The following is a 17,484-nucleotide window of genomic DNA, read 5'->3' as shown; positions in this document are numbered from 1 at the left end:
ATTTAAATTAATTTTGAATTATAATAAATAAAAACGCAATAATTATGTGCGACATTTTATCATGATTTTCTATGACGTCACGGTGTGTTTTTTCCTTTTTCATACAAGTGCCATAGTTATTTCGTGTTCTGACATTTAATAAAAAGTAACTGTTTTGAATAGTTGGAAACTAATCTATTTGGTTGAAAAATATAAATTACATATCGTCGTCTTACAGTGAAAACAATAAGCACTTTTTTGAAAAATCTTTTTTGATTACAAATCTTCGCAATAGACAGGTAAAACTGGAGACCACAGATTTTTACCTGGATTGATATTAATGGAAAGAATTCGAGGTTTTATTGAAAAAAAATCATATCAAAATGTGATATTTCAAAATGGTGCTTATGTGGTTTTCACTAATTATAAGGCGACGAGATATACATAATACGTGGATGGGTAGAGCCACAAGCCATAGGAAAACAACTTGCAACCCCATTGTAACGTTTTTAATCATTTTTTAGATATATGACATAGGTATTTTTTCGAGTAACGAACCCATTACTTGTCAGAAATAGGCTACGATTAAGAAATAGGCATATTTGGTTCATCTTGTTAAAGACGTTTCTTCCCTTTTTGTGGCAAATCTCTTAAAGCCCTCATTTAGGCCCATTCTATTTCAACGTCTTAATTTGCTAAACGAATGAGGAAATTAAAAATCTTCAAACGGCTACCATTGTCATCCTTTTCCTGTGTAGGTAGTATAGATAAGGGTGGGAAGGTTACCCTTTCGTGGTTCGTTAAGTCTTTACTTCGGTTTATCAAATTCGTTTGCGTTTTAAAGCGTAAATTTACAGCCACAATTTAAATTAAAGTGTAATTTAATTATTTACATTAGCATTTAGAGAATCCGCTAAACGGACGTAAAAGCTTTTCCAGTGTTGTTGAACTTTAGTTGCTGCTAGACAAACGCACATTAACAGTACGGCAGTTTCCATGCTGGATTTCGTACGAATATAAATACTTAACAAAAATTCAGCCGAATTCAGCATCTCCTCCTTTTTTGAAGTTGGTTCAATAAATATAGAACGCAAAAAGATGGCAAAAAAATGTCCTTTCTAACATGCTGTACCATCACTTAGATGGTCAACTTCTACCTCGACATTAACCACAAATGAAAATATCGGCGAAGACCCACACCCCGACACTTTATACGAAAAATCTTTGTTTTACACAGACACTATACATTGACGTTGTCGTAGACGCGCTACTGCGTATGTTACGTCCGACTTCCATACGATTGAAGGCTAAACTAAGACCGAGGGGGTGAGGTAAATCTAGCTCAGCCGCTGGTAGGGAGCGGAGAGTTACCGTTCCATACCTAGTATTATTCCTTATTCTATGCTTATGCTCTGGTTTACAAACAGGTCATCATAGTTCAGTTTACCCTACCAAGGTGTCTAACAATTGGTACCTATCCACTTAGATAAAATGAAATCCAATTCCAACTGACTAGCTTGTTATCTCAAGTGCTAGAGCACAGATTTCGTAACATTCCTGAATGAGATTAAGGTAGACACGCTTTTAAATGTAACAATTAAATACTTAGAAATCCTCCAAAAATAAAGAGATTAAATTTGCGAATGTCATACTGCAGATTTTCAGTTTCAATTCTGATACTAGGAAGCAGTTATGTAGGTACATGAACATGTGAGTACCTAAAGTTTTAGATTCTAGTTATACTAGAATCTAAAACTTTGCCTCATCATCTCCCTAGTATTACTATCCCACTTTTCACAGGGTCCGCTTACCTAACCTGAAGATTTGACAGGTCCGGTTTTTTACAGAAGCGACTGCCTGTCTGACTTTCCAAGCCGCGAAGGGAAAACCAGCCCAATACAGGCTAGATCACATGCCTCCGGAAATTAAATTCGCGGGAATGTGGGTTTCCTCACGATATTTTCCTTTACCGCAGAGCATTTGATAATCAATTATGATCCAAACATGAATTCGAAAACAAATTCGACAATCATTGGTTTAGGCCTGTTCTGGATTCGAACCTGCGACCTCAAAGTGAGAGGCTACCGTTCTACCAACTGTACTACCAAGCTTCTAATCTAGAACTTTGCCTAGAGTAGCCTAAAAAGATGGGTAGGTCAAGGAATTAACTTTGAAGGTGATTTCTGGTTCTGTCGGGAACACAACAATCATAATCTTAACGGTTAGTGATGTAGATGCTCACGACCACAATCTTTAAAGGGTGAGCAGAGCCATAAGTAATCAGAAGACAACTTGCAGCCACTTTTGATAAGAAGTCCTTTCCTAAAAACAATAAAGTGGAAAATATTAAACATTACTAATCTGAAGCAAACCTTCTCGTCTTTTACCATCAACATAAAACAGCAACTTAATGAAATTAAAAAGAAAGTGTCTACGAGAAGGGTAAAGTATAATCCTGTAAAATGAACACAAGACGGCTTTTCGATACCTATATTTATGTCCCAAAAAACTGGACAAACCATTAGGTACGCTATCAATGAAAAAAGTTCTGTTAACTTCACTCTATTTATAATATACTAGCTTTTGCCCGCGACTTCGTCCGCGTGGCGTGTTATAAAAGAAAGATCTTTGTGTGTGTGGGAGTGCATATCAAATTTCAAGCATCTAACTTATGCAGTTTAGATGTTTACTTACATACAAATGTTTCTTCCCGCTAACTCCAGTTTCCGTGGGAATTTTGCAATATCCTGTTGCAACTAAGCTTTAAGTTAACTAAGGTACCTGCATGCCCAAGCGTCTAACTTAAGCGGTTTAGATTTTTCATACAAAAGGATTTTCCCGCTAATTCCCGTACCCGTGGGAATTCCGGGAATTCCTTTCCTAGTGCACCTCTACGGTACCTAAGCTACGTCCCTTCCAAATTTAAAGTGCCTACGTTTAGCCGTTTAGACTGTGCGTTGATATGTCAGTCAGTCAGTTTCTCCTTTTATAGGTATACTTAGATAATAGGTATATACGTCTTACGATGTTACAAACAATTGATAGTTCTCTAACTAGACCTGTCAAGAAGTGTAAGTAACTATCAAGAGACGAGAGGAAGGCAAGTTTCAAACAGAAAAAACCAGATTAAAAACCTTTAGATAATAACACCTTGGCAGGGCTCCTAGATTTCTGGTTCTGTCGGGTGCCGCAATAAACTTTGTTTACTCGCACCCTCTGAATAATAGCTACTATTACTTCAGGTTCTACAAATTAGATTCTAGCCTAGTAATTCCGTCCAGATCCTTGCTTAATTAAGTCAACATGATAAGCGCATCCTTCTTCAATCCTTACCAGATAAAGTGAAAGCACTGGAATTACGCGGCCCCCGCTATGGTGGCTTACTGGACAAAACTCAATTAATGATGGAAGCTCGTTCTTAATCAGATTTAGCCATGGTGACTGGTTTATGTACCATGCCAACGATAAACAACGAGCTCATTAACATGTATTGTAGGTTCATAAATAAATAGGAAGGTACATAACATAATTCGATGGCCACTTTTCGCAAATGCATATAAATAGCACATCGATTATATTAGATTCATATTTTGTTTGATAATTTATTGCTATTTTGGTATAGAAATCTCAGGTCATGTTTCCTTTTTCTCAAGTTTTGTTATCAATTTGTTACTGTTAGCGACATCTAGTGGAACATATCTACAAGCTATAATATTACAATGTCGTAGTAGATTTGTAATAGTTCACGGAAAACTCAATAGATGTCGTGCCATCGTGCCGTAAGGTGCGTTAGTTTAAAGAAGGTAGATAGATGTCGTTAGCTGTTTTAGATGTAATATCAATAGAATATGTTGAATTGTTTTATAATCAAAATCATTAGTTTCTACCCTATAAAAGTAGATATGCGAAGAAAGCATTTTCAAATAAATAAAATGTTGAAAATTCTCGTTGATCGAAACAAAAAAATAAAAAGTAGAGAAAGTTTGTCTGTGGTATATCAAAATGGCCGACTGCAGTGATGTCCGATCGGAGTTTTATATTCTTTGTTTACGATAAAAATACAAATTTCGTTTATAATTTTTGACTTTTTTGTGACAAAATAAAATGTTTATAGGCATACAAACATTGGACAGTCGTTTGAATACGTATAAGTGTGTGATTTGACATAAAACTAGTGGTACCAATCTCACCTTGTGAAGAGAAAATGGGGAACTGTTTTAGTAGCACAGGGGAAAAGGATTCTAAAAACAAAAATGAGAGAACAAACGCTCATGAAGAGGACCCGAGACAGTTTCAGACCCCAGTGCCGACCCCGCCCCCAGATCCAATACGTTCCACGGTAAATCAAGGCCCAGACACAAGCGAGGTTCCTCCCACCCGAATTTTTGTTGCCCTGTATGACTACGATGCCAGGACCGACGAGGACCTTAGTTTTAGAAAGGGAGAGCATTTGGAGATCCTGAATGATACGCAGGGAGATTGGTGGCTAGCAAGGAGCAAGAAAACAAAACAAGAAGGCTACATTCCATCGAACTATGTCGCCCGATTGCAGTCCATAGAGGCCGAGCCGTGAGTAATCATATCTGTTTTTATGCAATCGTTGCGATAGTGAGCGGTTCCTGTACGATTTCTTTTCCTTCTGCCCAGTGCCTTACGTAGCCCTATTCATTGTTAGATAGATTGACTAATAGTACAACAGCTGGTTTGTTTATTTATAACTTCACTCATTACTAAAATAGATAACTTTTGGTAGCCTAATATTTGTTGTTTGTTGGTGTAACAGAGCGAGTCCTAATTAATATGCGTATTTAAACAGCCATTTATATCATCCTTATATTACATGGAAGTTGCCAAACTACGACTACTTTGAACATGTTTGACTTAACGGTTCAGTCCAACTAAAACTCAACTTGTCTGTCCACAACAACTTTTATTTAGAACAGCTATATATTATTTTTTTAAGAATTTGATTTATTTACTTAGCAAACTAGCTAACAAGGTGCTTTCTTTTGCACAATGTGGATCACCAACTCACAATATTTAAAGTAGCATCATCACCCGATTCTTACCTGATTTGAACTATGCTCACTTCAATATTTAATATTATTTCTAGTCAAACTATGAGTGGTACAAACATAGGTTTAGCAAAACTTATTATTATAATCCAGTTAATAGATAAGTACCTAAATATAAATCTTCTAGATTTCATATTAACATTTGAGAATAACTTTTTGCTAGACTTACACCTTTCTTTGAATCACAGGCAAAGTCTTTAAGAAGTACCCAGGTCATAACTTAATGCAATACCTAATTAAATAGCATCACATATTTAGATACTAAGTTTCAATAAAGAATACTGTGCCAAGCATCATACTAGGTTGATAGAAAATCATTTAGAGTAGATTTGGTTTATAAAGAGCTCTGTACTCCATATAGAAAAAAGTACTATTTTGTTGCTTGTGTATGTAAAACATAGTACATACCTACCTAATTGTATTCATTTATAATTATTACATTTCCTGTTTATTAATACACTACACAAAGTCAGGACATTTAGAAAAATAGTTGCTATTCATTTTTTCCTTATCATAAAAGTTACAGAACCCTTAATTCTTAAAAATAAAATAAATTAACTCTGTAGTGATAGATGACCAGCCCATCAATTACAAATAACTTCACTATGACCTGTCTGGGGTGTTAAGTAGTTGGTACAATACATATATTTTCTTTTTACCTTATATAACATTAAAGTAGGTAATTTAAAGTTACAATAATGTTATTATTTATTTACCAATGCAGTGTCCGTTTACTGAACACAGACCTCCCCTTAATACATAGAAATAATATGGAGCGCTATACACACACTACATTACACCGTTCTATTGCATTGCAATAACACAAAAAAAAAATAGATAGGTACCTATTATACCTCTGTTTATATCTAAAATAAAAAAATCTGTTTACTGTACCTAATTAAAGAAAAGATATCTATACTTATTAATTTTAGATTGAAATCCATTTATTCATTATCTCCTTTCTAATTTTGTGATATATTTGAGAAAGTCAGTACAAAAACCTGTGATCTTGTATGGAAAATCCATTAGACATAAAACACTTGAGAGGCATGTGAAGTGAAAGCAACTGGAATGTTTCATGTTATAATGTGCTCAGTGCTAATAGAGTGAATACATAACATGAAAATCCATTGTTCAGCTCAAAATGAATCTTATTGCTTTCAAACATTTTCTGTAATGGGTTACCTGTTTTAGTCTAACATATTTATTTAACACTGTACACAGTACTGATATAACATAATACCACACCTGTATCCTCAAAGGGGTAGTCAGAGGTGTTAGTATACTTACACAGGGCAGAACATAGTGACAAATAGTTAAAAACTTATACTTTATTCTGATAATGGTTAAGCTTATTTATAATAGAAATCTCTTCCAGTAGAGTGGGAAAGAGATGCACTTAACATACAAATACAATGTCTATAAACCTGCACTTGAATATTTACTACATAAGTAATTATGGCTAGAGGTCTAAAATTTTAATAAACATACATACATTTGCACTTGTAATTCGTACTGGGATGGGCATGGCAGAGCTACAAATGATAAGGAAGTATTTTTTGTCTGGGCAAAATAGGTAAAAGATGCACTGTGCTACACTTAACACAGTGTATCTTTAAGCGTGCGTCATAACGCCAGCATAGCGATGCTGGCCGATTTGATACATTACAATAGTAACAATTTGTTAATCGGATAAATATATTGAAATGCGACTAGCATCTGTATGTTTTTTGATTTAGGACTAATATTGCAAGTACTAGTAATTAAAAGGTTTTGATAAATATTATGACTGACTGCACGTCACTTTAACAATAATGTACAAATATTTGCTCCTTTAGCGTAGTTATTAATTAATACGACACCTGATAATCAGGACAAAAGCGAAAACACAGCCATCATATCTCGGCGCTTGTTTAGTGAGTATACATACATAAACTCATGCCTCTTTCCTGGGTAAGCAGAGACTATTAAAATCGTTTAGCTTCTTCCTCCATCCTCCATATTCATCAATCGTTTTAAACCTTTGTACTAAACCTTTTCTAAAGACAACTCCAATTTGGTCAATGTACATCCTTCTAGGTCTTTCTGTACCAGCTCTACCAACAACCTTCACCTTATATACCGCTTTCGTAATGCTTTAGTAATTTAATGAATATTTTACATATAGCCATTATTAATACGAAACTTGATAATCAGGACAAAAGCGAAAACAGCCATCATATCTCGGCGTTTGTTTAGTGAGTATACATACATAAACTCATGCCTCTTTCCGGGGTAAGCAGAGACTATTAAAATCGATTAGCTTCGACACACTTTTCTTGCTTCCTCCATATTCATCAATCGTTTTAAACTTTTGTACTAAACCTTTTCTAAGGACAACTCCAATTTGGTCAATGCACATCCTTCTAGGTCTTTCTGTGCCAGCTCTACCAACAACCTTCACCATATATACCGCTTTCGTAATGCTTTAGTAGTTTAATTAATATTATACATATAGCCATTTCATATTTCAATCCTAATAGGCGCCTGCTCGACACCAGTCCATATCATAGGAAAATCCATTGTCAAATGAATGAAAAATAACTCTTATTTACCGCAGTTGTAAACTTTCTGTTACCTTTGTGCTAAGTGTAAACTGTGTCAGTAGCAACAACATAGAAATGTTCCATTTTCTCAGGGTTGATGACAGTGTAGTTAGTAATAAGCGTTATAATATATTATTACCTAACATATTATCAGTTCACTACTATATTCCCAATTGGGCTAGTACAGGTATTCTTCTTGATTATATTATTAGAGCTTGTTAGATTTTTAAATACCTACTTAGCCTCCAAAATACCTACAAGGACTTCTTACTCCCAAAAAAAATAAACTTGAGTTTTTTAGTGCTAGAGAAAAAGCATACAATGTAATGACACAGTCACTGTGGTCCTGTGGTAAACTGGCTTGCTTCTCAAACGGGGAGCGCCGGTTCGAACTCCGGTACCGGACTTGTACACATGAGTTATTAATTTATCTACTAACCTAACCTCACCGATAACGTTGGTCTAACAGAGAACAAGGTGAGGTGTGCGTAGTTCATCTTGCGATGGATGTACCTCTTGACTACCCCAAAAGCGATATAGTCGTGAGCTTATGTTACGTAATTACACTGAACTTATACTTATTTATTTATTTAAGATACACCATCGGTATATACATAAAAATTACATGAATAAAATTCAACGGACAATGACCGTATGTTATACCATTACAGGCGTATACAACATTCAAGTTAGTTTTAAACAAATAATAAAACAACACGTACACGTGTTTGAGTTAACTTAAAGCTAGAAGATAGAGAAAAAAATGGATAAAAAGTATATAAAGTAAAATTATAGGAAATTGAGTGAATTTATATAATATTTGTAATTTTATATTTAAAGTTGGTGAGGGTTTCGTGGAAGATGTCGATGTTATTTTTACTATTGTAGTACATTCGAAAAGTACACGAAAATTATTTCTTCTACTTTTATAATATGGGTTGTGAGGGTTATTATTGAGCTGCCAATTACCTCTGACATAACTCATGTAACGCGTAGGTACATAGGTACCTACTTACCTAAACAATATTAATAAGACCAATCGCTAAACATGTCTTCCGAAACACGGTATTATTTCGTTTCAGCCAATCAGGTGTATCACCTTACAATGTCCTAATCAAACTAGTGACAGTCTCAGTATGTCGTCGCTGACGTTGCTAACTGTCGTATCTGACGTATGCACCTTTTGCTATTGTCAATAAGACATAAATTATTTTAGCATAAACTTGCGTCGTCGTTTGCAAAGTCAGCCATGATATTAGGGTACCTAAAAAAAACATGTCCAATTTCTATAGCAGTAGGTAAGATGCGACGTGGCCACGCTTTCACGTCAACGACCGTTTACACTCTAGATTAGAACGCTATTTCAATAATAATTACAATCGTTTACCACGCTACTATTGCGCAACTTCTGTCGCACAAAATTTGCAAGCGAAAGTAGCACTCTGTACTCATGGACGCACTGTGACTGATTGGTGCTATTATAAAGGACAACCAGACTTTACATACATGTCGCTTTACGTATTATTTAACCTGTATTTTATGCTAATGATACGCTCCAAAATGTTGTATTTAGCCACTGGAATGGACTTTTTAAAGATATACCTACATTTGCCGCCGTTTTCATTTATTGGGTATCTGAATATCTGTGAAATATAAGACAACAGAAAAGTGAGTTTCCAAAGTATTTTCTTTGGAGTAATTAGGAGATGTCTGCATTGTCAAGCTTTTGTAGTACCTCTGATGTTTAACCTCTCATCTGCCGAGATACCAGACACAATAGATTTTACATTGTGTCTGGTCGAGATCCGCGTTCCGGCAGATGAGAGGTTAAGAGTCACTAACATTTCTTTTCAGTCGGGCGGGCATTTCTTGCCGTTTCAAACTTATCACAGAAGAGAATAGTAAAATATTCGTTTAGCTACTTGTCACCTTTGTCTCTGTAAAAGTTGTATTACATGATTTCTCGGGAAAAAGGTGAGACAGGGACCTGATTTCGCCATTCTGTAACACCTACCCTGTACGTCGAGCCCGAGAAATCGTGTAGTGTACTAGAGCCTTAACCAAATCCATCTTTTTTAATTTAGGTTCTATTTAGAAGTAAATAAATAAGTTAATCTTAGGACAGATGATAGCAGGTTCTTATCATGACTGGAGATTCTAACAACCCTGAACGTTTTACTTATAATAGGTACTTACTTCACATACAATAAAAAGCAGCTTTCATAAAATTTCCTTTCTGACAGATCGGTCAAAACTGGTATACAAGGCAGCGTAGTTCTCATACCCGTTTCTTCCTTGTAACCCACATCTCAATTTTCAAACCACCTGAAAGAAAACTTGATAATATACTAAAGCCGTGCTTCAAAAGCTGCAACCGCCAGTTTTGCTTTACCAAGAAAACTGACTAATCATGCCTAACTTCCTTGTATTTTTTCTCCTGAACAATTTATTCAATCGTCAAGCGCAACTTGCCTATGAGATTTTTCTTTAGGTATGAATGAATAAATGTAACAAGATAGAGTATGACGTCAACCACAATTACTAGAATCCATAAACCCCGTGGCAATACTAGAAACGTATACCCAATTATTTAGAATTTGCGGTCAGTCGATTGTATAGTATAGCGCTTCTAGACATAAGAGTCGATATGAATTTCATTCTCATGCGATAAATCTGTGCTATAAGTATCATTAACCCATTCCGCGAAGACATAATAGTGCAAAAACCTGCTGAGTGCAAAAAGATGCGAGTTAAGATCTTTTATACCTACACTGAAAAGACACCACATGAATATTAATAATAAATATTCGTTAAAAAGGTTAGTATGATTCAACTAATTTGTGGTCTAACCTACCACACTTTCCTCTGAATTATGCATGTAACATCATGTAACTTGGCATTATGTCAAATGATGTGCTCCTACTTCCTCTAATGTCTTATCCAAGAGTCTGGCTCCGGCGCCACTGTCAACGTGACAAATTAATTTTCTCATACTTACTTAATTCAATAAACCTAAAATCCATCACGTCTCGTTTTCGCTTGCATAACAACATAGGTAACTTTAAAAACATATTACAGACAAACTTAAAATTGGTTTGCTTCTAAAAGTGGTCTGAAGTTGTATTTTAATATCTCGGTCGATCACCGCGTACGGCTGGAAATTATTAAAGGCCCTTATGTTAGACTCTACCGAATGCCTAGAATATTCTCTAAAGCCTTCTGCTGAATAGAACTAAACATGACTACGCTATTGATCAATTCAGAAATGGCAGACTAAGTTCCTTTGCAAGTCACATCCTTTATCATTGATATACATGCAGTATATACAACCTTGTATAGGTATACTATAACCTTGACATTGGTGTCACACACTTTTGTATTGGCGTCACAGGCCTTTGTTGCGATTATGCTCGTCCCAGGCCACCCGCCTTTTAACTCGGGTTAGCCAATCGTGAAGGACGAATAACAGCAGTAGTAGAATTTTCCACCAACGAGATTAACTTGATTAATTAAACAATTACCCGGCAAGCGTAGGCTCAGTTTCAACTAGATATTTTTCGCGTCGAAAGTAAGTTCTAATGAAACACCATTAAAACAACATTGCGACTCTATCCCGTCGAGACCAATTATGAAATAATTTATTTGCTCTCATAACAGTTGCCTTCTCTGTGAGTAGTTTTCTAAGAATAATCGCGAGAATTTAATTTGCAAGGACATCTGCAGCACATTATTACTACTTTGAAACAATAGTCTCGCCAATTATAACTGCATCGCGTTTCGCACGACCACCACGCTGGCCACACAAACGGGGTCAGCTACAGTAAACTGTTTGTGCAGACGACTTAATCGCTGGTGAATATTAAACAGTAGCCAAGTACTTATACATTCGCAGAAAGCGGGGAAGACGGTAACAAATCTGAGATCTGCAGGAAAACAAACACGGCAACCACGCATTTTGCAGGGGCGGTAAAACCGCTGAACTTAGCTGTGGCAACGGAGCGGTTCCTAGTCAAACACGCAAATTGTAAGACAAATATTAAAACGGCGGACTTCCTCCGCTTTGTATGTGGCGGTCGTGCCGCAGCCACACGACCACCAGCTAATAGTTATTCCCTTACTGGTAGCTTGCTTAACGGTCCGCCTGACGACTCGAATGAAACCGACTGAGCTTGCAGAACAAACATTTTATGGGTCCTAAGTGTTAGAAAACACCTATTACCCTTGCCCTAGGAATAACTTGTACCCGTAACTATTCTATTGTTACGATGTAATTACTTTTAACGACTTTGGTCAAGTGGTTACATTTTAAATAAACATTGCGTGACATAAAATTATGACCGTAATCCCACAAAGAGGCGGTTAGAGATGCTGATGCCCGCAGCTGCTTGGGCATAAAATATCGACCGTTCTTGTTACTAGTTGACCGTAGGTACATCGAATACCGTTTACTTATTTTTCCTTATATAACAGTCATTCAAGCGTAGAATTACAAAATCTCAGTTAACTATAGTCATAAATTGTAATTAATCCAGTTTAATTTCCACTTCGTTCCATTCAAATCGTTGCGCCTTCGGGTTTGCGATCTTTTGTTAGCTGTAAATATGATGCTTTTTGATAGCTGTAAATTTTGCAGTTATCCTAACTAACGACGATGGCATAGACTGAGTGGAAGACGTGTTTATTCATGGCGCATGCCTCCGCTGCAGGAAGTTAGCTGCTTCGGTGAATCGCGGCTCGCGACGTCAACCGCCGACACAATACATGACACTACGCCGGCGCATTCTGATCAACCATTACCAATAAACACTTCGCATTCACGCTAGCAATTAACATACCTATTCTCACATTTTTTTGTTAAATTTAGTCAACCTGATTTGCTCGACACTTCTAGAACTAACGTCCTCGAATTCATGTGGGCTCGTTAAAGGTCTATTACCCGCAGGTTATGTAAATCAATCGCATATTTATAGACGGTACTAGGTATAAATATGACTGCAAAATTTTGAAATGTACGTAATTAATGCTTCTGCTAAAGGAATGAGGTAACACATTAGGTTTAAATTTTAAACATGTGGTAAACAGGTACGGTATTTAGAAATCTATCGCCGGTACGGAAAAATCAAAGTCCGATTGACCTGGCGGTGATGAGCGGGGTGTGCCACTAACGGCTTCTAAAAACCCACATTTCCTAGTAAAGACAGCTGGCCGACATGAGAGGGCTCGGGACAGGATGCGTATGAGTTCACCGCCCGCTCCCGTCCCTCACCCGACACACTAAACCTACACTCGTCGAACATAAATTGTGGCTTCAAATAGGCACTTCACACCGGGCGTGGTCGTCTCTACTCTCGACACCTAAATACTTACACCAAATGGATCCAGTCGTTAATTCAGATAAGGTATTCTCACACACATTTACAAATTCAAAATAGATTTGATTCTGTCGAAAATTGTTTCTCTGCATATTTGATGACAAGGCTAGCCTTTGCTATTTATTCCTTAGTTGTTACTAGGGAATGCAATCCCGACTCGAGATTTTAGGGAGAAAATATTCTCTTTGTGAGTTGCCCTAACGGGTATATAAAACAAAAAAAAAACATTTTGGTATTTCTTCTAGTTCATATAAAAATGTAAAATTAGGATGGCTGAAAACGATTAAAACTGCTTGTTTGTGATAATGAGGTTAATTAAAACGAAATATTTTTTTAAAGACAACAAAAACCTTTATTCTTCAATATTACTAACTAAATAATTAAGGTTTCTTTGGAAATCAGCATAATAAAAACAAAAAGTATAACTCAAGGAAATTTGCCCAATCCCGTCAATCTCGAATAGGATCTCGTCATATTTTGCTTCGGGATTGATCCCGAAAAATTAAACGAGATCTCGCGAGATCCGGATACCGCGAGATCGGGATTGCATTCCCTAGTTGTTACAATAAAAATAAAATAAAAAAATATTAATCAATCACAATTAAAACAATCTTTTTTAAACACAAAGAAATAGGTAGCAACGGTCATTGGCTTTGCGTTGCGTAAGGAACGCGCCGCGCCGCGTGCCATGGGGCGGATGATCCACACATGTCCGCTGATAAGTAGGGTTCTAGGGCCTCGTAGTTTGATTTAAGAGAGAGCAGCGCCCCAGATCACATATGCAATTAAGGTCATTGCAGACGATGTGTCGCGCTCGAGCGTTGCCCCTTATTCAACTGACTAGACAAACTGCATCCGACACGTCCAGCTCTCGATCTCTCCTCGCATACCCAAAAATCATGTTTGAATGCCTAATGAACTCGTAATCGGATAGGATTCTTATCAATTCAAACGTCAGACTAATTAATGCATGACTGAAACTTGCAAGATGTAAGATTTCTTTGGTCAAATTGAAAGGTAATTTGTTGGTGGAGTATTAAATTGTCAGTTAGATCAGCCGGTTGGCGCTTGGGGCTGATCCCCCTGTCGCCGTGTTAATGATAGCTTCCCTAATGGTCTGGCTGCTGGGGAAAATTCGCATCGCACGCGCAGACAGATGATTAGCCCGCGTTGGCGCCAGTGATGTATTAGTCCACGTCACGGATATGCTGCGGTAAAATATTAATGCCAGAGTAGGACCCATAATATAGACTGACGATTTGCTTATTACTGTTTACTTGCTCATGTTATATTTACGCACAAATGAGTACCTATGGCTGCGGAACCGTACGTATTAATTTCAATCAATCAGTTGAATTCTATCAACGTCGAGTACCTATAAGTATTTTTCTTGGAAATTGAGTTAAAGTATTTTATCCTATACTTTTTGATTATAGTCTTCTTCTTTTAATCCTATTACCCCCTGCTGGAATGTAGGGCAGATTTCCACTCTACACGGTCTTTTGCAGCCACTGTAGCTTGCTCCCATAACATGCCGAGAGTTTTTAGTTCATCGTCAACCTAGCGTCGCCAGGTATCTTTGGGGTGTCCCCTTTTGCATTTTCCACGCGCACATCAGGTCGGAGCTCGCGGTTGTTATATAGGTCTTCCAAGGACGTGACCGCTCCACCGCCATGTCCGTGTGCGGATAGGAATATAATAGATGTTTTGATTATATTAGAAGATATATAATTAGAAAAATGATATTTTATTCTGTTCTAATTTAAAATATTGCCTATGGCGGACACTTACGATTCAATCCAGTAATAAGGATGCTAGATGCAGTTTTCCCGTCGCAAATGAGCTTGGCTTAACGACATGAAAAATAATTGTCTTTACTTTCACGTACAGTTCCAGTGGCGCCGATGTCTGCACAGCCTACGATTATTTTTAGATTAGAAATGGCTCAACCGCTTTACGTAATTGCACTAGTCGCATGCGCAGCTAGTTCCAGAATATTTGCAGCTAAATATAGTAGCAGAGGTGGTGTGCAATTACACCTTATTATCGCATGTTTCCACTGGAAGGCCGGCTGCGTCTTACCTGCCACCGTTATTACTCGTGGCAGTTTCTTTAGAAAGTGTCCAGATATGACGAAACTGAAATGAGCATGTTGGGAGATTACAGAATCTCTAACGCTGTTTACCCTGCATTTGAAGACTGCGTAATGTCGCGTGCGTGCCGTTGCCAACTCCTGAGCTCTAACTCCTAACTCCACACCTCGAAGATTAGCAGGAATTAGGGCAGAAAACTCATTTGCTAAATTAGCTCCAACCAGCACGTACCCTTTTGCAATATGTAACATATAATGACAAGGATTGTGGAAGTCGCCGCCTCGACAAGCATAGGCAATCGTAACGATGAAATGTTTAGTTCCTGTTTACATCTCGTAAAAACATTAATTATCCAACACATAATAACTATGTTTATACGAGTATGTTAAATAAATTAGTAATCACATAAAACCAGGAACTAGTGGAAACTATAAAAGTTATAATTACAAATGTTTTCTAATGGTCTTTTAAAAATACTTTTGTTTATAAGTTACGTTATCAAATGAAAAGGGTTTGAACACTATTGGAATTGAAACAGATGTGGTTTCAAAGCCACCCACGCAACGCACAATACGCACCCATGTCATGGTCGATTTTGTATAGAGCAGCGCCAAGACCGTGAAAACATCTTGACACACATTCAATCTGGTACGGAGTGGCTGCAGTGATGGCACTTTCAATTAACACTGCACTGCCGGGCGCCCACGCTGATTATTGATCATTTTTGACTGCAGCGTTTTCGCTATTTGTTTCAAGAATACTTTCTCTTGTTTCTTTCTAGTTTGTTTTTTATTTTGCACACTCCTAATGATCTCAAATGCGCCTGTCATTCAAGATATTTTCACTGTCTTCTAATAAGTCATGATTTAGTTGTTCGCTAATCTTAATTATGTATTTTTTTTTAATCACAATCAGTTGTGTTGCTTTGCCAAATTAATATTTAAGTGGTCGCTCGACAACAAATTTGATTTTCGAGACAGCGGCAAAATAATTACAAAAAAATCCCTCCAATTAGCATACTGTCAGGCGGATCGGATCCTGGTACCACCAGGTGTCTCTCAGAGGAATGATGTAAAAGGCTTTCAGTGATACGCTCGCATCGTATATTTCCGTTGACCCAGATATGATCTGGTGATTAGAAACGTTGAGCAGCGAAAATGATATTTTTTGTTGGTGCCAATTTATTGGTAATGGACCGTCGTGTACACGAGATGCGACATCCGCAAGTGAGAGTTTTGCAACTTGTCACCGAAACTGGTATGTGTACCGTCATCCACTCGCGCGAATGTAATTATTATTGCCTAGAGAGTATGATACGTCCGGTACGGCTTGTCAGCAAAAGTGTAAGTGAGGTCGTTCATTAAACCCTACCACATAAACATCACGCGTCACTCAATAATTTATGTAAGAAATTATCGTAACTGTTTTTGTTACAGTTTTTTCTAAAGGTTTATTCCATTGACTGCTACAGGAAAAAGTTACTTACTAAACATGATTTATTATTTCATTCCATGACGCAATCGTAAATATTCCAATAACTTCGAATGTATCCTCAATACGATATCGAATAGCTAACTTCTCAAGAGCCTCTTGACCGCCGCGTTTTTGTAATTTGGTGATAATCCGTCTCAAGTTGTTTCTACGTTCGCGTTGCCAGTACCTAGTAGTTCCATTCGGAAGTAAATATTTCTATGCAGACATAACAAATGTGTGTTTGTTGTCTTTTGTTGTTGTCAGACTGGCATACGGAATGAGGGCTACTTAAAAACGTCGTCGGAGGAAACAACCTCTCAAAGTGCGCGCAGCTAGGTCGTTCGTCGACCCGCACGCGACCGCAGAAGCGATTGTTTATACCACCATTATCTAAACAATGTTTAGCTGCGTCGTGACATTCCTTTGTAATCATCATGAAATGTAGGTTAAGGCTGTACTCATGAAACCCTTTGGGATAAAAACAACCAAGAGTCGCTTGTGGAATACTGTCTCTAATGTTAAAAGCGCTTTGTTTATGGCTGATGACAGAAACTATTTCGTTGTAACATCAAAATGTCATCGCGGTTCTTTGTCCAAATTCGCCAAGAGCACTACGCGCCGCCGGTGTTGCCAAGCCAGTGAAAATTGTGTAAAAGTAAAGTGCAAGAATGCGTGGTAATTTGCTGAACCGGAACTATAGCGGCGCGATGCTGTCGGAGATACGATTTATTATGTCATGAATCGGAAGAATTAAGTTGAAAACTTGTCTCGCGATTTCAGAAGTAGGCACCCGACGTATCACGTCATTTTATTCCGAATACATAACACAGTCACAGATTCATTCACAGATCGTATTTGTTTTAATTCTGGCTGTCAGATGGCTTCTTTTTATCTTGATCTAGAGATA

The 17,484-nt window shown here is 37.3% G+C and overlaps 1 protein-coding gene across 1 annotated transcript in view; it reads left to right on the top strand.

Annotated features, from left to right (window-relative positions):
• The first annotated feature begins 3,981 nt into the window (after positions 1 to 3,981).
• The window catches only part of LOC126374301 (tyrosine-protein kinase Src42A), a 62,300-nt gene continuing 48,797 nt past the window's right edge, over positions 3,982 to 17,484 (top strand). The window contains exon 1 of the mRNA XM_050020840.1: positions 3,982 to 4,548. Coding sequence (XP_049876797.1) covers positions 4,184 to 4,548 — 365 coding nt within the window. The 5' untranslated portion in view covers positions 3,982 to 4,183. The remainder of the gene's footprint in view (positions 4,549 to 17,484) is intronic.

Source organism: Pectinophora gossypiella, chromosome 17 (genome assembly GCF_024362695.1).
Source record: "Pectinophora gossypiella chromosome 17, ilPecGoss1.1, whole genome shotgun sequence".
Lineage (NCBI taxonomy): Eukaryota > Metazoa > Arthropoda > Insecta > Lepidoptera > Gelechiidae > Pectinophora > Pectinophora gossypiella.
The sequence above is the reverse complement of the archived record's forward strand: the minus strand, read 5'-3'. Positions and strand labels throughout refer to the sequence as shown.